Raw genomic sequence first — 23,650 nt, 5'->3', positions numbered from 1 at the left:
TTAATGGCGTGCCGCCCAGAAGAAAAGCAACGCCGGGCAGCCTGTGTTTCAGATTAGGAGTGCTGCGCCTTTAAAAAAAAAACCACTCCATCGCAAGTTAAACAAGCTACTAACAAGACAGTTCGCATGTTTCAAACTTCGTCCTGGATGACGCTAGAAGCTCAACCCGCTCCCGCTGCCCGTCCCTGAAGTGTTGTGTACCTGGGTCTGCTGTCCTCGGCACCCCTCGGCTCCCGCACCCGGCGCACGTTCATGCTGGCATTACCGAGGCTCGGCGTCTCGGATTTGACCTCGTGAGCGCGACTCTGCCATGCGCTTAGGAAAACGAAACCTAAGAGCCACATGCGCGCTCACGAGGTCAAATCCGAGAGCCACGACGGAAAGCGCGTGCACCTCCCCAGTCCCAGCGCGTGCACCCCCCCATTTACAAATACTAAAAGTATACTAAAGTATACACGAGGTCGGTTCGCTACGCTCGACCTAATGAAAAAAGAAGGCACTTATGCAAGACGCACAACATAGTGTTTTTTTCATAGGAGAAGGACGGTGAGGAGCAGGAAGGAGAGCGGCCAGGCAGAGGAAGAGGCAGCCATGCAGGTAAGTTCCTTCTTTTTGAATTTTTTATTTGGGAGGGTGGAGGGGCTGGCTCACTCCGCTCCTCCACAGAGGGGAGTTTTGGCCTAAACTCCGCGTATGGAACGGAGCGCGGAGTAGGCAAAAATCTGCAAACTCTGTTGGCAGAGCGGAGTTACCCGCCCTGGGTTAACGTATATGTGTCATAAGTGGTGCTAGCACCAACTCACACAGGCTGCAAGGGCATGCCTGTGGTCTGAATTAAAGTGGACTCCAGTGGGTGGCACAAAACATGCTGCAGCCCATGGGAGACCCCTGGGTACCTCCGTACCATATACTAGGGACTTAGAAGGGTACACCAGTATCCAATTGGGGAGGTGCAAAAGTACTCACCAACACCATTTTGGGAGAAAAAGCACAGATATTGGGGTCCTGATTAGCTGGATTCCTGCAACTTATAGTCAAAACACACTGACACTAACAGCGTGGGTAACCATGAAAGCAGATCCAAATTTCTTACAACTTGTGTCTCCTATTCCCAGTTAAGCTTTCCACATCAATTCTCTGATGATGGTTGATGGTGCTGCACACAGTATATGTTTCTAGGCCATCCAAGATGCTTAATGCAAACATGCTCTACGTGCATTCTTGATGGAGCTAGCTCCTCCATGTTTCAACATGGCAAACAATCTATTTGTTTAAAAAAGATCATTGCTGCATAGTCAAACCAATGGCCACCTCGTCATGCATACAGATTAATGTAGTGGTATAGTTACTTTGTAGGCAGGCTAGAACTGCACATAGAATATGCTGATGTGGTTTAACACTTCCATGCCACCTGCTCACTTTTTGTGAATCACTACAATAAATCATATGTCTTGTGCTCTACACCATCATAGCTGACTGCAGAGGTGAGGTTTGCATTCTGAGGTAACATACAGCTCATCACTGACGAAGATAATTCAGCTGGTTTGAGATAATGGGTAACAACTGAAGAAATGTACGTATTTGTAGATATGAAATGGCCTACATACATATAAATAATTAATAATATACTTTCTTGCAGTGGACTTCAGCCAGCCCTTTTCACCCATTGGTCCGTAGCTGTGTCATTCACATTTTTCTTTCGCCTATTGAACCATACTGCCTAGGTTAATGTGTCAGCCCACTTCAACTGTAGGCTAACTTCACTGTGAGTGATGGCCTTTCCCCTTTCACAGGAAGAATAACCGCACAAAAAAGTAGTTCCTTTCAGTGCCATGCACTGCTATGGAAAAATTTGCTTTTTGCGACCAAGGAAAACAGTTTCCTTTTTTCTTCTTCTTACTGTTGGCAAGGGCCTGGTATCTCCCACAACAATGTTTTATAAAAACCATGGCAAAATAAAACAAGCCTTGACAAAGACCAAAGGCTTGCATATGCCGCCAGACCAATTGGCTTTGGCAAGATTAGTTTTAGGAGATGTAACAGAAAACTTATTACAGTGTGAAGTTACTTTTCTTTTTCCTACACTTACCGACATACAGGTGCTCATCAGAAGGGGGGAGCAGTCTCCTGCTCCTGTAGAGCTTTGCTTTTAAACGTGTGGTAAAGTTTGTACTTTATGTCATACTCGTTAAAGAACAAGTTACTTACCTTCAGTAACGATATATCTGAAAGAAATATTAGTTAGTGTTAGATTCCTTACCTTAGAATATCCCTAGGCATCAGACTTGATCCGGAATGTTTTCGCTAGCAGTACCTCTGCGTGTCAGGAGGGGGCGTCGTGCGGCTTCGAGTCCGTCGCTGGCGTCGTATGTGCCTAGATGCAGTCACGCAGACTACTTAGGCGCCAGCCATGCGCGCTGACGTCAGTTCTGTAGACGACTTTCCGCGCCAGGAACGCAGAGCCATGCAAGACACTGACCACTGGTGCATAAAACTAGGGCCCTAAAAGGGATGACCTTAACCTTAGAAATCAGTTCACAGAACGGGGAGGATGGGTGGGTCGGTAAGGAATCTAACACTAACTAATGTTTCTTACAGATGTATCGTTACCGAAGGTAAGTAACTTGTTCATCTGAAAGAAACACGTTAGTGTTAGATTACTTACCTTATAATAGTTACCCCAGCAATACCAACCCCGGTGGTGGATCTGCGAACTAAGATCACACCAGAAAATCCAGGAGAACAGAACGGCCAAAGAAACCCTCTCTCCGGGCTTTGCTGCCAAGGCAATAATGCTTGGTAAAGGTATGCAGCGAGGACCACGTAGATGCTGACAGATATCCTGCAAAGGGACTCCCCGTCCCAGAGCAGTAGTGGCTGCTGTTGCCCAAGTAGAATGGGCACACAGCCCCACAGGAGACTCCTTTTTAGCCAAGGAGTAACAGGCTTTAATACAAGAAAGAACGACCCACCGAGAGATGGTAAATTTGTGCACAGCCCGACCTTCCTTGGGGTCCACGTAGCTAACAAAGAGTTGATCATCCACCCGGAACTGTTGTGTGTGCTTTAGATAGAACGAGAGCGCACATTATGGGTCCAGACAGTGGAGCCTCTCTTCCTCTTTCAAAGGATGTGGAGGCGGAAAGAAGGTGGGCAAAGTGATGGTCTGCCCGATGTGGAAAGGCGTGACAACCTTGGGCAGAAAAGAAGGACAGGTCCTTAACACCACCTTGTCCGGATGAACAGAAAGGAAAGGAGCTTTAGAAGAAAGAGCCTGGAGCTCACTCACTCTTCTTGCAGAGGTGATAGCAACCAGGAAATCAGTCTTTAAGGTAAGAAGACGTAAAGGACAGTTGTGAAGCGGCTCAAAGGGAGTGCACATCAAATAAGTCAACACAAGATTCAAGTCCCACTGAGGCATTATAAAGGGGACCGGAGGGAACGTGTGTGTAATGCCTTTCAAGAAACGACTAACAACAGGGGACTTGAAAGGAGAAGGCTGATCGGGAAGCCTTAAACAAGCAGAAATGGCAGAGAGATAGCCCTTGATAGTGCCCAGAGCAGAGCCCTGCTGGGCCAGAGAAAGGAGGAACAGAAGAACTTCTGAAAGAGGGGCAGAAAAGGGATCGACAGCCTTCGTGGTGCACCATGCCACACATTTATTCCACCTGCATGCATATACCGTTTTTGTGGAGAGACCCCTGGCTGCCAAGATAACATCACAGACTTCGGCAGGAAGGTCAAAAGCTGTCAACTGTCACTGCTCAATCTCCACGCATGAAGGACCGTCCCCTGCTGCTGCGACAGAATATCCTCCCGAAGAGGCAGCCGGATCGGAGGACAGATTGCCAGACTGAGTAGCTCGGGATACCATACTCTTCTTGCCCAATCTGGAGCCACAAGAATGACTTGGGCCCGGTCGCGCCTGATCTTCTTCAGCACTCTGGGCAGAAGTAGTATAGGCGGAAAAGCGTACAACAGACCGCAAATCCCCTTGTGACGAAAAGCGTCTCCGAACGAGTGCTGCCTTGGAAATGCCAATGCACAGAATTGATGACATTGCGTGTTCTCTTCTGTGGCAAATAGATCTAACCAAGGCTCTCCCACTGCCGAAAGAGACCTTGCACCACGTCCGATGTCAGATGCGATTTGTGATCCAACATGCATCTGTGGCTGAGTTCGTCCGCCCTGGCGTTCAGGGAGCCTGCCAGGTGTTGAACCACCAGAGACATGCCCTGATGTCCCACCATGTCCAGAGGCACAGAGCCTCCTGACATAGGGTCCACGACCCCGCCCCACCCTGTTTGTTGCAATACCAAATGGCATTGGTGTTGTCTGTGAACACCTGCACCACCTGCCCCCGGACAGAGGGAAGGAAGGCTTTCAGAGTAAGTCGGATTGCCTGCAGCTCCAGAAGGTTGATATGGAGCCGGGACTCCGCTGAAGACCCGATGCCCCTGACCTCCGCCTCTCCCATTTTTTTTTTTTTTTAAATATATTTTTATTGCAGAATCAGGAAGAAACACAACCAACAAACCAACCCATGCACCAGCGGGTCCCATCATACAGCACTATTGCAATGCAATACACAGCCGATTAGCCCACATCCCGGAGGCTGGGCGGCGCGTCAATGAAGCAGTTCGCTGGAGGTACCTCGGTGCATGCCCCTATGCGGGACACGGGTCAAGAGTAGTACTTCGTTTCTGCTTTTATCCCAAAACAACCAACCATCTCCTCCCCACCCAATCCCAGGTCACTTCAATGTCATATCACAAAATCAACACGACTACGTTCCTGGGCCATCCGGTTCCGGGAAGTCGCTGGCAACCCACCCCTACCCATCCTCCTCCGCCTCTCCCATGTGGCCACCCCCTCCCAGGAGGGATGCATCCGTCACCACTGTGAGATACGGTTGGGGAAGGGAGAGGGATCTGCCATTGACCCAATACTGGTTTGTGAGCCACCACTGTAAGTGTCGTGCAGTGCCCTCCGAGATCAGGACGTGGTTGGACAGGTTGACCTGATGCTGCGCCCACTGGAACTATAGGTGCCACTGCAGAGCCCGCATATGCTACCTCGAATGATGTATCAGCAGGATGCAGGAGGCCATCAGGCCCAAGAGCTTGAGGGTCATACTGACTGAAACCCGAAATAGGGTCTGGAATATCGGAATCGGAGCCTGAATATCCCGGATCCGCTGTTCGGGAGGATAGACCCGAAACTGCGCCAAATCCAGAACCGCTCCGATGAATTGGAGCTTCTCAGAGGGACTCAGGAGCAACTTCGGCACATTGATGGAAAACCCCAGCAAATGCAGATGGTCAGCCATAGTCTGGAGGTGGGAGACACACGTTCAACAACCAGTCGTCTAGATAGGGGAAGACTGAGAACCCCGATCGGCGCAGATGAGATACGACCACCGCCATCACTTTCGCGAACACCCAAGGTGCGCTGGTAAGGACAAAGGGGAGCACGGTAAACTGAAAGTGCTCGTGGCCTACCATGAACCGCAGGTAACACCGGTGGGCCGGCAGGACGGGAACATGAAAATAGGCGAAATGCAAGTCTAATGCTACCATCCAGTCTCCTGGATCGAGAGCAGACAATACCTGAGCCAAAGTCAACATCTTGAAGTTCTCCTTCCAGAGGAAGCGGTTGATGCTCCGGAGGTCCAAGATGGGACGCAGACCCCCTTTGTCCTTCTTGGGGGACCAGAAAGTAGTGGGAATAACAACCCCTCCCTACTTCTGACCCAGGAACCACTCGATGGCCCCCTTGGCCAAGAGGGCAGTGATTTACTGCTGGAGAAGTGCCAAGTGTTCCCCGACATGTGGTGGTACTGAGGTGGCATGGCTGGAGGGGTGGACTGAAAGGGAAGGGAGCAACCCTTGCGGATGATCTGAAACACCCACTTGTCCGATGTGATAGTGGGCCAGTGGGGGAGATGATGGCGGATCCTGCCACCCATTGGCGTGGTGTGCCCCACAAAGCTCGGATTAGGAAGGTTTGGAGGTAGAAGCAGTGGGGGTTGAGGTGGATTGACCCCCACGCTAATTCCCAGACCAGCCCCTGCGGAAACCGAGTCCGGGAATGTGCTGAGGCTGGTTCTGCACAGGCTTGCTGAAGGAACATGCCTGGGCGCCCCTTCAGTGGCGATGAAAGGAATGAAAACCAGGAGTGGCTGGGATTTTCCTGGAAAGACCTAAGGCCCGCGAGTCCTTAAAACGCTCCAGCGCACTGTCGGCTTTATCGCCAAACAGGAGAGCGCCATCAAAGGGCATTTCCATGAGTGAGCTTTGTACATCTGGCGAGAACCCGGTAGATCTCAACCAGGTGAGGCGACGAAGCGCCACAGTCGTAAGATTGCTCGACCTAGTGAGTCCACGGTGTCCAAACCACACCGAGTGGCAAACTTAGCCGCATCTTTACCCTCTGCAACAGCTTGGGTCTCTTCAGGACACTGAGACAACACCTGTGCAACTGTATCCCACACCGCGTGGGAATAGCGGCCCAATAGGCATGCGGTGTTCACCGACCACAGCCCTAAGCTGGCCGAAGAGAACAACCGCTTGCCGAACTGCTCCAGCTTCTTAGAGTCCTTATCCGGGGGAGCGTGGGAAAGGCACTCTGGGACGTCGCAGCTTGGATGACCCGGCTCGCGGGCGTAGGATGAGTGGTCAGAAAGGTAGGTTCACCCGCGCCGGACGATGACGCCTGGCGACGTTCTTATCCACAGAGGCCCATGTGGCTGGCCGCGACCAAGTGCCCCGTAAGATGTCAGTGAGGGCGTCATTAAATGGCAGCAGGGGCTCTGACAAAGTGGATGCCATCTGGAGCACCTCAGTGAGGGGATTAGTCTTTAGGGCCACCGTAGGGAGATCAAGGTTGAGGACCTCAGCGGCCCGATGGAGCACCATTGTGTAAGAAGTGCCCTCCTCCATGGTAGGCGGAGGAGAGGCAAACCCCGAGTTAGAGGAGACATCAAGGCCACCGGCCTCCTCTAACTCATCTGCCCAGTCCTGCTCAGAGTCACACTGACGAGCAAGAGGGTCCTCGGACCCCTCCCAGTCGTCCTCCACCTCTGCCGTATGTGGATCAGACTGCGGCGGCAGGCCAGGGACCGGGAAAGGAACAAACGGCGCCAGGAACGGGGCCGGATGGGGCCAAACGGCGCTGTGTCCCAATGCGGATCCCAGGTAGGGACAAAATTGTTCTGAAACCTGGGCAGGGGCGGAACAAATGGCATCCACTGCGGCGCCAGAGGCGGAGGCGAGGGTAGCGCTGGGGCCTGAGCCGGCAGCGTGGGACCTTGTGGTGCTGTGGCCAGAGTCAGCAGCGCAGGATCCTGCGGCGCCAGGCTGGAGCCACCAGCGGTGCCGATGGCCTGACAGGATCCTGACACGGACCCAAGGGCACGCCGGCGGGAGCCCGAGGCCTAAACAGGCGGTCCATGGTAGCAAGAAATTCTTGCACCTGTGCGGGAGTCGCAGACGGACCCAGGTAAGGTGGGTAGGACATGGGACTCCTGGGTACAAAGGAGCCGCAGGGGCAGAACCCCTGTCCCCCTCGTCCGCATCCGGGGACAGACGGGAGGACGTCAGAGAGCGACAAAGCTTCTCTGACTTCTTTTTGTGTCGTCTCTTACCCGAATCTTGCTCTCCAGGCAGTAGAGACAGACACCGTGGGGGTCCGCCACCGGCATATTGCGACGGCAGGCCTCACAAGACTTAAAACAGGGCATCCCTACATTCACCAGAGTAGACTCCAACTTGCAGGAGACAAAAGTCTCAAAAAGATAGTCAAAAAGTGACTAAGGTACATGCTCTAACCGGATCTGCGTTTACTGGCGCGGAAAAAGAAAGAACTGACGTCAGCGCCCATGGGTGGCACCTAAGTAGTCTCCCTGACGACATCTCGGCGCATACGACGCCAGCGACGGATGCGGAACCACACAACGCTACCTACTGACGCGCAGAGGTATTGCTAGCGAAAACTTTCCGGATCCAGTCTGACGCCTGGGGATATTCTAAGGTAAGGATTCTAACACTAACGTGTTTCTTTCAGATAGCAGTTTATAGACTATTAACACCTCACGACAGAGGGATAGCTGCTGTTAGTACAGCAGGGGCAGGGAACCGGGGTGCAGAGGTGTGAGATGCCCACTGCACTGCTTGTGTGGCGATCTTCTACTACCCAATGAAGGGGCAGTGGTGCTCATAGTCATTACTGGGACAGAGCCGACTGAACACGTCATACGGCAATGCTTCACACACGTGTAACGCTTCGTACATTCCCGACAGACTAACGCTGTGCGCCACATACCTCACACTGTCCTAGAGCTGGCTGAGGGTTATACTGGGGTGATGGAAGTTGTGAGGGTGACTACAAGATGAGGCAGTCACACCGGGCTCATTTGGAATCCTGAGGTTGTGGTAAAGGGAAAAAACGATATGTGGCAATCGTGTTTGCTGCGTTTATCTACCAAGATGAAACATTTGGAAATGTGTGGTAATAGCTCGTTGATTCAGGGGAACTAATCATTCTAGGCTATTAGTCTGCTGCTGTAAATAATATCCGGACTGCCCATATCTTCCTGGATGTTGGAAGCAGGCGACAAAATCGGAGACACCTTATGTATGTATAAATATTTTAAAAATGTACAATAAAATAGCTGCAATTGTCTTGTTATGAGGAAATATGTTAGAAAAAAGAAACAACATTTTATTTACTTTATTAATAATGCATGCAAGGGCCTTTTGAATCAATTAAGTTGAGCACAAAAATCAATTAAAAATACACCAGGAGAATAAAAATAAATCTCCTCTTAGACCACTGGAAATGTGTTAAAGAACTGATAAGCAGCAGCAAGAGTTTGGTGGCTGACGAGCATTCCAAAGATGGTGAGACACAACCTATCAGCGCAGCACAGCCCATGACGTCGCCACTTTAGAGGCATGTGATTAAATATGTCGTCTGAACAGAAGAGCGGGGCTACTCATAAAGATGTAAACCAAATGCCGCAGCCGCGCACACATTCATGACTTAAGAAATAAAGCCACAAGCATACTACACAGACATACACTTGGTGCCTTTCAGCCTCTACCTGCAAACTAAGAAGTTATTTCAGACTGTCAAATCTGCCGTAAATTAATAGCGTGTCTCACAACCGATTTCACAGCTACGCATAACCAAAATACTTCTGCAGATACCTCATATATGCCTTATTGCGCTTTCATACAGCCACATAGGCGGTATCAGTGATCAACAAAGACTGACTCCAGTCGCAAATGTCATCCAGCCACTGCTACTAGACTGCAGCAACAATCAACAAGGAATGAAGTACAATCCTCCTTCCAACCATGTAAGAAGTGTCGATACTGACTTGGCTGGCAGCCACTCCAAGGCACAGATTCGGATGCCCAACCTTTGATCAGTTCCTAGCAAGGGAGGCCAAACACACGTCTATATTTCCATTAACTGTGCTGAATGCGTGCCAGAGAGTACGCCACCTTTCCGACACGTCATCAAAGTGATATCATAGCGCTTAGTTATATCACCTTTTAAACTTACCTGGGAACTAATCATGCGTTGGGATGATCGAGCAATATTGGCTGGTAAACCAAAGAATCCAGGTTTGTCATCTTCAGGTAGCCCTTCAATAACATTCCTGTAGTCCTACAAACACGGTGATAGATAAAAAGATAATTAACTCCAGACTTGGGTTTTTAAAATACAACTTGCTCAACATAATGACCGGTTACTCACCGGTAATATTCATTACTCCGAGTCGTAGCCCTCCCCGTCCCAGTCCTGGTTCCCATCCCTCCCTCCCTGTTCGGCTTCTTGTGCTTGGTGGTACAGGATGTGGATGGGCGGGTCACATGGTTATATGCCTTAGGGTGTGGGTGTGGCCTGGAGGGAAGGGATGGGTTTTTAGTTGCTTGGGAGTTTCTGGTGGGAGGAGCTATGCTCATTGGTAAGGACTGGGACGGGGAGGGCTGACGAGGAGGTAATGTCCATGGATACGAGTGAGAGAAAACAGAGGTCACTATTTTGTCACATATGAGGAAACATTTTAGTTGTGGCTGTAATATTTCCCTTTTTCACAATATATGTTGTTTAATGAGCAGGCATTTAACGTAATTATTGGGAGGCACTTTCAGCACGCCTTTTGAATTATAACAATAACAGGTTCTATATTTTATCGCTCCAAAGATACGTCAGAGGACAGGCTCGACACATATAATGTTATTGTCACTCTCCATCTGCCATGGCATGAGCAGTGACAATCTAGAAATGCTATAAATCTGATTATATCAGGGCGGGCTGGCCAAATCTCCTCTGGTCCTGTTCTCTTCTCAAACTGCCTGAATCTGGCAGAGGGACGTGGACTCATGGGAAGAATATTTAGGAGGGAGAACAGTTGCCTGACTAGTCATAACTACTCCTTGCTCTATGCAGAATGTTGGCAGTGCTGGCTAAACACCATCTTGGGCAACTTTAGACTCAGCAAGTGGGTGAGGGGAAATTTCAAAGTGGGGAAGAAATAAGCAGTTTTAATGCAACAATCTATAAGTGGTAGAAAAATAATTACTTACATGGAATACTGGTTCACCAAGCACCATTTACTGCTGGTTCACACCACCCAAAAAAGTTACTTGCTTGTATCTTTATAGATTCACATCTCTGAGTCCGATTATATTTGAAATTGGCGGTGTACACACATTTAATACATCAGTGCTAATCTAGTAAATTATTCGCAGCGTAAATACCAAGCTGGATCCACTAAGGCGGATATGAAATCATCTTCACTCTCAGTGGGCTATAAGAAAAAGTTACTTACCTGCAGTAATAATCTTTCTAGCGGATACTCTATCTGCCTGCAGATTCCTTACCCGTATAACAACCCCAGGCACCAAAACTTTAAAGCTCTCAAGTCGCCAGCAGGGGGCTCCAATCTTGGTCAGAGCCAGAAGTCATGACAGGCAGTATCACAAAAGCCATAAGGAATCCACCCCGGTGCAATGACACCGGTTTCTATCTACATTTTCAAAGCCTTCGCGGCAAGAGGACAAATAGACATTGATCTAGAAGTGCAACCAAAAGATATGATTTGGGGTCTCTAACTTTCTCACTTTTTCGTCTGTAGATTCTTCACCTATAGAAGAGATTCAATAGCAATACGCTACCCAGGAGGAGGGTTGATGGATGGTTACACGATAACATTTTGAAGAACAAACCTGGTAAAATGTCTGCCGCTGTGCACCTCTGAATCCAGGCAGTAGTGTTTTTTTGCAAAGGTGTGAAAGGACAACCACTTTACTGTCTTACAAATGTCAACAGTTAGTACCCCCTCTGGTAAATGCAGAAGTTGTCAACTTAACCCTGGTTAAATGGGCTCTGACCCCTTCTTGAGGATCTGGCTAAGTCATACCAGCTCTCGATGCAGAGGATGGTCCATCATGAGAGAGTCCTCTTTTGCACCGCTTACCTTTTTTGGCGCCACAGTACCCGACAAAGAGCTGTTCATCTAATCGAAAATCCTTGGTTCAGTCCAGGTAGTAATTAACCACCTGCCTGGAATCCAACTGATGCAACCGTTTTGTAGGATGGGGTAGGGTAGAAAGTCTAAAGAGTGATAGATTAACCGAGATGGAAAGGGGTCACCATATTAAGTAGGAAAGTAGCCCTGGCTCGCAACACCAACTTATACGGATAGAAAGAAGTGAAAGGAGGGCAACAACTAAGGGTTTGCAGCTCACTAACCCTTCTAGGACAAGTGATGGCAACCAAAAACACAGTTTTCAAAGTTAATATTTTTAGAGTACAACTATGAAGGGACTCTGGCGGAGTCCCCATCAAAATGGGAAGCAATCCTTGGTCAGGTAAGAGACTTAATAACGCGAGCAGCGCTCATTGTAGATCGCGCTGTACTGCTGGTGGCAATTACGTTTTTAAAACTACCCTTTCTTGATATTTTATTTAGTTTAAGTTAATTTTCCCCCTGGTCTTAAATTTGTGCACTATCCAATACCTGCACTATAATTGGAATAACACCGCAATTTAGCGGGTCCCTGCATCCCTTTGCCATTATTTTCAGCACTGGTGGCAGACACATTGGGGGGAGAACGGGACGCTTGACGGCGCCATCTTGGTTTGCGCGCTAGCTGCACAGAGGCAGCTATTTAGGGCGGGCAAACAGGGAAGCAATCCTTGGTCAGGTCAGAGACTTAATAACGCGAGCAGCGCTCATTGTAGATCGCGCTGTACTGCTGGTGGCAATTAAGTTTTTAAAACTACCCTTTCTTGATATTTTATTTAGTTTAAGTTAATTTTCCCCCTGGTCTTAAATTTGTGCACTATCCAATACCTGCACTATAATTGGAATAACACCGCAATTTAGCGGGTCCCTGCATCCCTTTCCTATTATTTTCAGCACTGGTGGCAGACACATTGGGGGGAGAACGGGACGCTTGACGGCGCCATCTTGGTTTGCGCGCTAGCTGCACAGAGGCAGCTATTTAAGACGGCCATGCTGACGCGCAGCGTTCGCGCGCAGCGTGAGCACGCCGGAGTCACGCCAGAGTCGAGCCCATCTGTGCCCATCCGTGACCATATGGGACCTGGGGCCACGACCTCTGCTCTGCGCCGTGCATACAGCAGAGGTGAGCTATGGGAACTTAATCTCGGCAATATCCTTATCAGTCACGAGTGCACTGCCACACTCATTCAGCTAGATTTATTGAAAGTACCTAGGACACAGTCCCATGTGCATAGTGAACACGGCTTGCATTATGGTCTCCTTAACACTCGGTCCCTCCAGAAACACAACTTGGAGGTTTTTAGTATACTGGAGGATGGGGAACTGGATGTTTTGGGAGTGACGGAGACGTGGCTAGGGGACTCTTCTATGCCAGATCTCGTAGCGTCTCTGCCAGCACACTTCTCGGCGTTTTACCAAAATAGAGTGGATACCAAGAGGGGGGGTGGAGTGGCCCTTCTCTATAACTCTCGCTTACAGGGCGAAAGACTCCTAGCCGAAAGTATGGGAGGTGCCGAGGTGTTGGGTGTTAGGCTGAAGTTGGGAGCAGACTGTATATTTATCCTTCTAGTCTATCGCCCTCCGTGGACATTGCCGGATTTCCCCGACCTGTTCTTGAGATTGGTCCAGGACACACGCTCAAGATATGAAAAAGTGATTATTATGGGTGATTTTAATTATCACTGGGAGAAAGTATCGAAAGAAGGACAAGTTCTTCAGATTGATGAGGCACTGACATCCTTGGACTTCGTCCAACAAGTGAGGGGCCCAACACACGTTAAGGGTCACACCCTTGACCTGATCTGGACAACATCTCCTGCGCAGGGCACGGTGATTATCCAGCCGTGCGTTTGGTCCGATCACCATTTGGTGAGGGGCGAGTTTCGGTTAGACGAACAAGAAAGGAAGCCTAGGGAAGGGTGGAAGGAGGCTAGAAAGTGGAGAAATATTAATAGAGATAACATGTTAGACTATCTCCGAATCTATCCATCTCCCAATAATCAGACAGGAAACCCTGAAGTCCTCTGTGAGGAATTACTGGATAAACTTAGGAAAACTGTGGATTATGTGGCACCAATGCGCAGGATCCAAATAGTGAACAGAGGACGTGGGGCCCCTTGGTACAATGAAACACTCAGGGAAAAGAAACGTGGGCTTCGAAAACTAGAAAGAGCTTGGCGAAAGGATCCTGACTTCAATTCTCGGAGGCAGTACACACACGCACTTACCAGCTATAAACAGGCGATTATAGCCAGGAAAGCAGAGTTTTTTGAGGAGAGAATAACCAATGCTAGAAACCCTCAGAAAGAAATTTTTAAAGTTCTAAAGGAACTCAGGGAAAATAAAGAACAAACCACGGAGTTTGCGCAAGAAGACTGCCAAAAATTTCAGGACTTTTTTGTTAACAAGGTTTTAGATTTGGTAGCTGAAATCGATGCGACCCCTGAGATTGATTGTCCTCCACAGGATATACTTGTCAGAACGTCAGTGACTACCCCATTAATGACCCTACCTTTGATTACGAAGGGTAGGTTGCCAGCCCTTCTGGGCCGGGTGAAATCGGGTTCCTTGGCAGACCCGTGCCCACCAGAGGTATTCAAACTAGTATTGCCTGGCATAGAGGAAGAGGTGTTGAACCTGTTGAACACATCTTTACAAACAGGTCAAGTACCATCTTCCTTTAAGGAGGCCCGGCTGATCCCACTGTTGAAAAAAACAGGGACGGATGTGAAATGCCTGAAAAATTTCAGGCCCATATCTCAGCTGCCGTTTCTGGCGAAGGTGGTGGAACAACATGTACTTACCACTCTGTCGGAACATCTGGAAAGTAATAACTTGTTTGAGCCAAATCAAGCCGGGTTCCGTGCGAATCACAGCACGGAACTCGTTATGCTGTCTATTCTGGACGAACTGAGGAACAGGGCAGACAAGAAAACATCTAGCGCCCTGGTGCTGTTAGACCTCTCCGCGGCATTTGATACTGTCTGTCATAAACAACTATTGTCGCGGATGATGGATTTCGGCATTCAGGGCACGGCACATGCGTGGCTCTCCTCCTTCCTTCAAGGGAGGTCACAGAGAGTGCAGCTTGGTGACCTTCTTTCCACCACTACATCGATCACCTGCGGAGTGCCACAAGGGTCTGCCCTGTCGCCCCTCTTATTTAACATCTACCTACAGCCTCTGATTAGACTGCTTAACCAGATGGACTGCCAGGTGTACAACTATGCGGACGACACCCAGATAGTGATCCAACTAGATGATGGTCCGGGTGTTCACGCAAGGTTGCAAAACATTTTAAAGTACACAGCTAATTGGATGTCCAGAAACTCTTTAAAGATCAACCCGGATAAGACCGAGGTACTGCCAATCACCATCGCAGGGAACCCATGGAATGAGTATTTCTGGCCAAGAGACTTGGGGTCACCTCCGGAACCAGCAGCTGTGGTTAAGAGCCTAGGCATCCAGGTGGATGGCAAGCTGTCTATGCAGAAGCAAGTTACGACGGTCTTAGGGACCTGTGTCGGCCTCCTTCGGCAACTTAGGAAAGTGGCACCTTTGTTGTCCTCTTCCACTCTGAGGCGAGCAGTCTCCGCTACGATCTTGGCTAGGCTGGACTACGGCAACTCGCTATACATAGGGCTGCCGATAAAACTTCTGAATAAGATGCAGGTCGTCATGAACGATGCCGCTAGGCTCATTTTCAAAAAGCCTAGGAATACCCATGCATCTCCCCTTATGCAAGAACTGCACTGGCTGCCGGTTAAGCAAAGGGTAATGTTTAAAGGGTTGTGCATTGTTCACAAAGCCCTCTATGGTAAGGCGCCAGCCTACATGAAATCTCGCTTAATCCCCTATAGGCCAGCTAGAGTGCTTCGATCCGCTGATGCCACCCTTCTTACTCAACCACGCTGCAGACTGGCCACAGTGGGTGGTCGTGCCTTTTCTTACCTACTGCCAGCAGCCTGGAATAAGCTGCCAATGGAACTGCGGAAGGAGACTAAATTGCTGCCCTTCCGAAAGAAATTAAGAACAGTGTTGTTCCAGCAAGCATGGGGTAGGTTGTAAATTTTATGAACAGTTGCTCTCCACAATACTTGATGTCTCTGTTTCTGACAAAGCGCTTAGAGACCCTTGGGTTATAATGCGCTATATAAATCAAATAAATAAAATAAATAAATAAATGAATAAACTAACTAAATAAATAAATAAATAAATAAAATAAATAAATAAATAAAAATGGTGAGAACCAAATTCAAGTCCCACTGGGGAACCACAAAGGGAGTTGGACTATACATGTTTGTTAAGCCTTTGAGAAAATGCATAACAATAAGGGACAGCTGGTCCAGCAGACAGCGAAATGCAGACAAAGCAGACAGATACCCCTTCATAGTGCCAATTGCACAACCCCTCTGAGCAAGGGAAAGTGCATATTTGAAAACCTGTGATAGCTTAGCCTTCAAGGGGTCCACATCATTGTCTACAGACCACACAACTAAATTGCCCCATCTGCCGGAGTAAGCAGACTTAGTGGAGGAGTGACGTGCTGACAAGATTATGTTAACTTCCTCCGGTGAAAGCTGCGAGGAGCACTATTGTCCCCACTCAATCTACAAGAATGTAAGTGGAGGTCTCAGAGACTGAGGTGCAGAACCGTACCCCTGACTGAGAGAGAAGGTCAAGTCTGAGGGGAGGCAAAGGAGGGGACATGTGGAGAAGCACAGAAAGTCTACCTACTACACCCTTCTTGTCCAATCCGGGGCAAGGGAAATATATTGGCCCCAGTCGTGGCGAATCTTCCTGAGAATAAGAGGAATCAAGGGTATGTGTCAAAGATATAGATTTTACAAGGAACAAGAAATCAAGACTTTCACTTAATCGCGAACACGCATTGGCAAATTCAAAGAATTTGACACAAACTTTATCAAGAAAAATTGGGTCAAAGTTGAATGCGTTTTTTTAGAATTACTTTGGGCGACCAACTCCGACAGGGAGCCAGTCAAGGGGACCAGCTGTTAGGACCCGGAGCTCTTAGGGCATGTACTGAGTGTGTTGTAGGGTATATTTTGCCTGGCAGGGACTACAAGTCCCAGAATGCCTTGGGGCGCCTTGCAGCAGACTACGATCCTCATGCACCAATCAGAGGCCGACTGGGAGGTTCTTATGTCTCCTTTCCCCTATCGGCGGTGCTTGGTTTTCAATTGGATTCCTGCCCGAGACCCGACCCTTGGATCCTCTGTTGCAGACCTTGCTCCGTTGAACTGGATCGTGTCTTTTTCCTCGTCCCTACAGCTGAAGCCGCTCGCGGCCGCGTCGGCTCAGGCAGTCTGCTCATCTAGACTCTCCACGCGGCTTTGTGCAAGTCTACCCTGCCGCCGTGAACTCTGGATTGTTTTTGTCCATCTTTCCTACCCGCTGCTGGGGGATCCTTGAAGCAGCGTTCCTCGACGTCACCCGGCGAGCCTCCGCTGGGACCCTGTTCACTCATCCCCGAGACCTAGATAGCCGCGAAGGCTTCCCCGGCGTGTCAGTTACCTGACAGGACGCTTGCCGAGGGATTTTGTTTTTTCCTTTTTTTGTGTTTTCGAAAGACGCCGAGTGTTAGCGTCCTGCAGCTATTTTCTGGGCGAAAGAAGCCCGAGAAACAACTCCTCTGGAGAGGACTTTATTTTGTTTTGCCTTCGAGGATTCTGTGAGGAGTATCACAACCCTGGTGTACATTTACTTCCTGACTCTTCCGTTTTGGGAAAAGTTCGTGACTGTGTTAAACACCTTCATTGCTTCAGTGGAATCATTCCATATACAAGAGAGACCTAAGTATCCACTCTCCTTTTTTTTGGTTCGTATGTTTTGTTTTACGTGGATACCTTTTGGGTGCCTTTCACACGTTGGTCAGGTAAGAGCCTTGCAGCACACTCAATACAGAAAGCTGAAACTCGTAGTTTATTGTAGAATACTAAGCCGTGTGTTGTATGCTTGTGTCCTTCTCTCCCCTGCAGGCTGCGGATTCCTATTTTGTGTACCACGTCCGAGTACCCTGTCTTCACACTAGGAGACCTAAGGGTTTTAGGTCTCTCTCTTTTCTGGCGTCACCTCCCTTCCTGTGTGTGCTTACTAACCGCAGGGGGCGTTGTGTCGTAGGAACAGAGTGGGACACTGTCTACACTTCTGAGGAGTCGGTTTCTGCCCGGAATCTGGTGACCGTCCGACACCAGCAAGGTCCAAAGAAACAGTTATCTCGACAAGAAAAGCAGTCTTCAGTCCACTTCCAATTTCAGTGGTTCCTTGCATTGACTTATATGGAGTGGTCCTCGTGCAAAGGATACAGAATGCTGAAGATGCTTAAGGATATCGAAGATGTTGAGCTATCGATGGGGTCCTTCCTGGGGCCATCCCTCGATCCAAGGTCCTGAAGGGGAGGCTTTGGCAACAGGGTTTGACGTTTCTCAAACTCCTCTTGGGTCCAGCAAAAGTCCAGTTGCCACTGACATCCTGGTCACCGGGCACAATAAAATCAACTAGGGGTTCTGTTCTTTTGGCGATATCTCTCCATCTAGGCGACTGACCAAGCTGCACTCCAAAGACTTTCCTGGGTCCAGCAGACTAAGATGCAACTTTTGAACATCGGGTCACGGTCTCCAGAGTTGCACTGTGTCGAGGAGCGCCGATCCAGTGATCTGGGATACCAACTCACCCCGAAGGCTTCTTTAGCTTTTGATACCCTGTGCTGCAAACAAGAAGTCAGCCAAGATACTCCTGGAGTCTCTGCTTCTACCTGGGCTCAGAGGACAACCTCTACACGAGCAGGACTCAGTAGGTACAGTCCTTTCTTTCGCTAGCCCAAGGAGAAGCGGTGCAGTCCAACTTTAGTGCAGGTTCACCTCTTCTTTCCCGGTTCCATGGTCAGCAGGCAATACTTCTTTGGTCCTCTTCTCCAGTCCAAGCCAGTTCCGAGTTCTGGGGTGCTAATCGCAAATTGAGAATATTTTCAAGGGTGCAGGGGTGTCCAAAGGACACCCTGTTGCACCCCTGAAATCTGCATGGGTGCACATGTGGCGCACATACATGCCCTAAGGGCATGTATGTGCGTCAACTAGACCAACTAGAAGTTGGTGGTAATTTGCGATTCCTTAAGGCCAATTAACTATTTTTTTGTGCTTCTTACATTACATTTAAGGAATCGCAAAATTTGCGATTCCTTAAATGCAATCGCAAGATAAGGAATCACAATTTTTCCGATTCCTTCTTTTTCAAGCAGATTTGCTTGATACATACCATTAGTCCAAATTGCATTCGCAAACGCCGAAATTCTGCGAATTTCGGCGTTTGCGAAGTCAATTTGGCTTGATACATATGGCCCTAAGATCCCAGTGTAGAGTCCACATATGCCAGCGGTCATGCGTTACCAGCAGTATGCAGGACACCATGAGGCCCAGCAGTCTCACTGAAATACAGAATAGAGGCTGAAACATCAAAATCAAAGCCTGAATATCCTGGACTTGATGCTCCAAACGATAGGCCCAAACATGCATTGTGTACAGAAAGTATGAATTCGGAAAGTTGACAGTGAACCCCAGTGACTGAGGGAGGTTGCCATAGTCTGGAGGTGGGAGACGACTGCCTGGTGTGAGCCCACATTCAGCAGCCAGTCGTAAGGGTAGGTAAAGACAGAAAACGTTGAACTCCACAGATGTGCTGTAATCACTGCCATCACCTAGGTGAACACCCATGGGATAGTGGTAAGGCCAAAAGGGAGCACAGTGAACTGAAAATGCTTACGGCCCACCGTGAACCAAAGATAACGCTTTTGGGCAGGCGGGACGGGAATGGGGAAGTAGGCGTCCTAATAGACCAGTCCTACCATCCAGTCTCCACAATTCATGGCAGGCAGAACCTGAGCTAAGGTGAGCATTTTGAATTTCTCATTCTTCAGGAAAAGGTAGAGAGGGTGCAGGTCAAAATAGGGCAAAGGCTTCTGTCCTTCCTGGGCACCAGAAAGTAGTGGGAACAGCAACTACGACCTACTTCTGATGCAGGCACCATCTCAATTGCTCATTTGGCCAAAAGAGGCTGTCTGTCCTCCATCAGCCAGTCTGGGGATGGTGGCATGGGTGGCAGGGTTTTTAAGAAAGGGATGCATAAACCCTGCTGAACAATTTGAAGTACTCACTTGTCCGAAGTTGTGTACTGCCAGCAGGGCAGCGGATGTCAGATCCTGCCGCCCGTAAGGTGCTCGTGATGGTAAAAGTGGAAACTAAATGGGTTATGAGGCTGCGGCTGTTGGGGAAGTCGAAGGACTGGATCAATCTCAGGCTGTGGGTCCCACAAACCACATGATATTATGGGGCAACTCAGTATCACTGAGAACCAGGATGCAATGTATATATATTAATCACAAAGGTACACTGGAGAGAAATGTATAAGATTAGAACTCTAAAAACGATGGCACAGAATGTATAACACATTTGTAGAGGTTTTAATAGAGTTCATTTGCTGTTAAACCATTTTTCAGTAAGACCATTAATGAATATAAAAGGTGCTCCTTGAAACGGCACAGTGAAAGTGATGTGTGAATCAATCAATCAATCATGCCATTTGTATAGCGCACTACTCACCCGGGAGGGTCTCAAGGCGCTTGGGGGGAGGGGTATGCTACTGCTCGAACAGCCAGGTCTTGAGTTGTTTCCTGAAGGCGAGATGGTCCTGGGTCAGCCGAAGGTGGATGGGGAGGGAGTTCCAAGTCTTGGCAGCCAGGTAAGAGAAGGATCTTCCTCCGGCGGTGGCTCTTCGGATGCGTGGTACGGCTGCGAGGGCGAGGCTGGTGGACCGTAGCTGGCGGGTGGGCATGTAGAAGGTCAGGCGGTCGTTGAGGTACTTGGGGCCCAGGTCGTGGAGAGACTTGTGTGCGTGGGTGAGGAGCCGGAACGTGATCCTCTTGTCGACGGGGAGCCAGTGCAGGTTCCTCAGGTGGCTGGAGATGTGGCTGCGTCGGGGGACATCCAGGATGAGTCGGGCGGAGGCGTTCTGGATGCGCTGGAGTCTTTTCTGTAGCTTGGCTGTGGTTCCGGCGTAGAGGGCGTTTCCGTAGTCCAGTCGGCTGGTGACGAGTGCCTGGGTGACAGTCTTCCTGGTCTCGGTCGGGATCCAGCGGAAGATCTTGCGAAGCATACGCAGGGTGTTGAAGCACGATGAGGAGACGGCGTTGACTTGTCTGGTCATCGAGAGGGAGGGGTCCAGGATGAAGCCCAGGTTGCGTGCGTGGTCGGTTGGCTTGGGTGCGGTGCTCAGGGCTAGGGGCCACCAGGAGTCGTCCCAGGCGGAGGGCGAAGATCCCAGGATGAGGACTTCCGTCTTGTCCGAGTTCAGTTTCAGGCGGCTGTCCTTCATCCACTCGGCGACGTCTTTCATCCCTTCGTGTAGGCAGGTTCTGGCGGTGTCGGGGTCTCTGGTGAGGGAGAGGATCAGCTGGGTGTCGTCGGCGTAAGAGATGATGTTGAGGTTGTGCTGGCGTGCGATGGCTGCGAGAGGTTTCATGTAGATGTTGAAGAGAGTGGGGCTGAGTGAAGATCCTTGCGTGACAGTCATGAAATAAAAGTATGCTGGTGATCAATTACAAGACAAACAATACAATGATCCTAGTTGACGAAGCAGTATGACACTTTCAAAACCAATGACTACATGATTTTTAAGTACAGGTTGAATACTACTGGAATTTACTGACAACACAGAAGTACATTGAAGTTTCGACCAACAAAATGATTTGTTAATGGGTCTTCATCAAGACAAGGAGAGGAAGCTACCTTCCAAAATGTGGAACAAACCACACATAAGGTCTCTAGGTAGTGGTGGCCTAAAGCACATAACCATTTGGAGCCGCTCCCAGATCATATATGACAAAAGTACTTACTATATTTTTTTGTTTTTGCTTTGGTTCAGGTAGCCAAGGTGAATCAGAGACACAGATGCCGAAAGCCAGAGGAATGGATCCAGGACCCTGAGATCTTATGTGTGATTGCCACCAAGGGCATCGTAAGGTCCGGGACCTCATCCGCCTTCCTCACCACCATAGCAAACGAAATCCTTTCCTTCATGCTACTCTAGTAGGAAGGACTAGGCCAGTGTCTGGGAAGGTGTCCACACCACTCACATCTGCCAGTTGTTCATACTAGTTTTCTTCAGGTTCATCTAGAGGGTTGTGGTAGCCATAAGGATCCTCAGATCCTGCCAAACCATACTACTCCATGGGCCGGTTGAAAAAGGTCAAGTTTTGGCTAGTCAACACTGGGCGATGCCGATCCGCCTCCGTATTGGAGTCGTGTATAAAGAAAGGGTCAACGCTGTAGGGTGTTGGTGCTGCCAGGAATACGCAACTGGAGCTGGCTTCCTTGGAGGGTTGCGGTTGAGTGGTCAGAGCCGTTGAGGATCTAGAACCAGATCCAGGGGGCCCAACTGGCAACAAGGACGGACTCGCCAGTGGGAATCCTGTGGGGTACCAGTGGAACCCATTGGGCCCATAAATACTCCAGAGGGGCTGTCCCTCTCAAAGATGAGGTGCATGGCCTCATACAATTCACACAGCTGGGCAGGAGTTGCTCTGGCTCCAGGAAACTCAGTGAGGACACAGAGGTAGGCTCCGCGTTAGAATGGGGCCTAGAGTAAAGTTGCTCCTGCGCCTCGTTAAATGACTTGGACTGGCATGGTGAAGTCGAAGAGACTTTCTACTTCTTGGACTTTTTCAACTGCTTGTGGGGCTTACCTGACAACTTTGAATACGATGACAAGCACCTGGAACATCTCCACGAACAGGTCCGGGACCTTCCTCTTGACTGAGGCCTGTAACATTGTGGAGGTGACGAGAAGATGTAAGGAACACTCCTGGAGTGTCTTCGGCGACAGTCCTCACAGGCCTTGGAGTAGTGTTCCAGCACTAGGCACCAGAGACAAACCAGAAGGCGGTCTGTCACAGATATCTGACTGTGACAGAAACCACAGGGTTTAAAATACACTGTGTTTTGGGGGGATATTCTTACCACACTGGGAGCTTAGTCTCAAGAAGGCTTGACGAAACGGCAAAGAAAAGCTGCCCAAAAAGTGGACAGAGGTAGCTCTCTCCGGATCTGTGCTAGTGGCATGAAAGGAAAAAAACGGATGTCAGTGCTTTGGGGTGGTGCCTTTATTGCACACCACATATATCTCTTGCAGTGTGGATGGTGCAGCACACGCGGAGCCGAAGGATGCCACCTGCCGGCATGCAGAAGTGAGGCTCGGAAATTTCCAGATCCAGTCTGATACCTGGGGAATATTCTAGGGTAATTCTCAATATCCAGGAAATTAGGCCCTTTTCATAGATAATCCCATGGAACTGTGCCAGTGTACATAACCTAATTATTTCAAACACGTGGCAGAGAGCATCTTCAATCAGTGGAGCTTGGCCTCGTTAGATCAGTTTGCCACCATTGAGCATGCTCAGTGTCAAAGTTTTTGCGCAGATAATTCCCTCCTAAAAGGTCATATGGAGAAGAATTCCATCTGTCTAGGGACAGTTCGGTTCTATATTCATTCCAGCTGCTACCAATCCTGCATGGAGTTCTGAGGAAATTCATGAAAGACAAGTCTCAATTCATCTTAATATCCCTGGGTTGAATCGGGAGAGTGTGGTCCCCAGAGCTCCTCAGTCTGAGCATATAACTTCTGACCTAACTACCCCTTCAGGACCTGGACAGGAAGAAGGACTTTGTGTCTCAGTAAGTAATAATCCACATTTGTATAGCGCACAATCACCCGTTAGGGTCTCTAGGCGCTGGGGGGCCGTCGGGAAGATTAAGCAAGCTATTGCCCAGAGTCGCATGGTGCTGGGCTGACCTGCCGCCGGAGCCGGGGATCGAACCCTGATCCCCAGATTCCAGCGTCAGTCGCCCTGGCCGCCCTGGCCGCGGCGCCACACCAAGTAGGAGAGAACACTACACCCTCATCTCCACAATCAACACCTCCATGCATGGAGATTGACCAGCAACAGTTAACCTCTATTGAGATGCTAACTGAAGTGGTAGATGTTATTCCGGCAGCAAGATGCCAATCCACATAGTCCAACTGTTGCAAATGGGATCT

At 49.3% G+C, this 23,650-nt stretch overlaps 1 protein-coding gene across 2 annotated transcripts in view; it reads right to left on the bottom strand.

The window, feature by feature from the left end:
• The window catches only part of DYNC2H1 (dynein cytoplasmic 2 heavy chain 1), a 1,763,151-nt gene that overhangs the window by 262,996 nt on the left and 1,476,505 nt on the right, over positions 1-23,650 (bottom strand). For both annotated transcript variants that reach the window (XM_078657019.1, XM_078657020.1), the window contains exon 82: positions 9,571-9,675. In XM_078657019.1, the coding sequence (XP_078513145.1) occupies positions 9,571-9,675 (105 nt within the window). The remainder of the gene's footprint in view (positions 1-9,570; positions 9,676-23,650) is intronic.

This window comes from Lissotriton helveticus, chromosome 8 (genome assembly GCF_964261635.1).
Source record: "Lissotriton helveticus chromosome 8, aLisHel1.1, whole genome shotgun sequence".
Classification (NCBI taxonomy): domain Eukaryota; kingdom Metazoa; phylum Chordata; class Amphibia; order Caudata; family Salamandridae; genus Lissotriton; species Lissotriton helveticus.
This window is presented reverse-complemented; position numbering and strand designations above follow the sequence as displayed.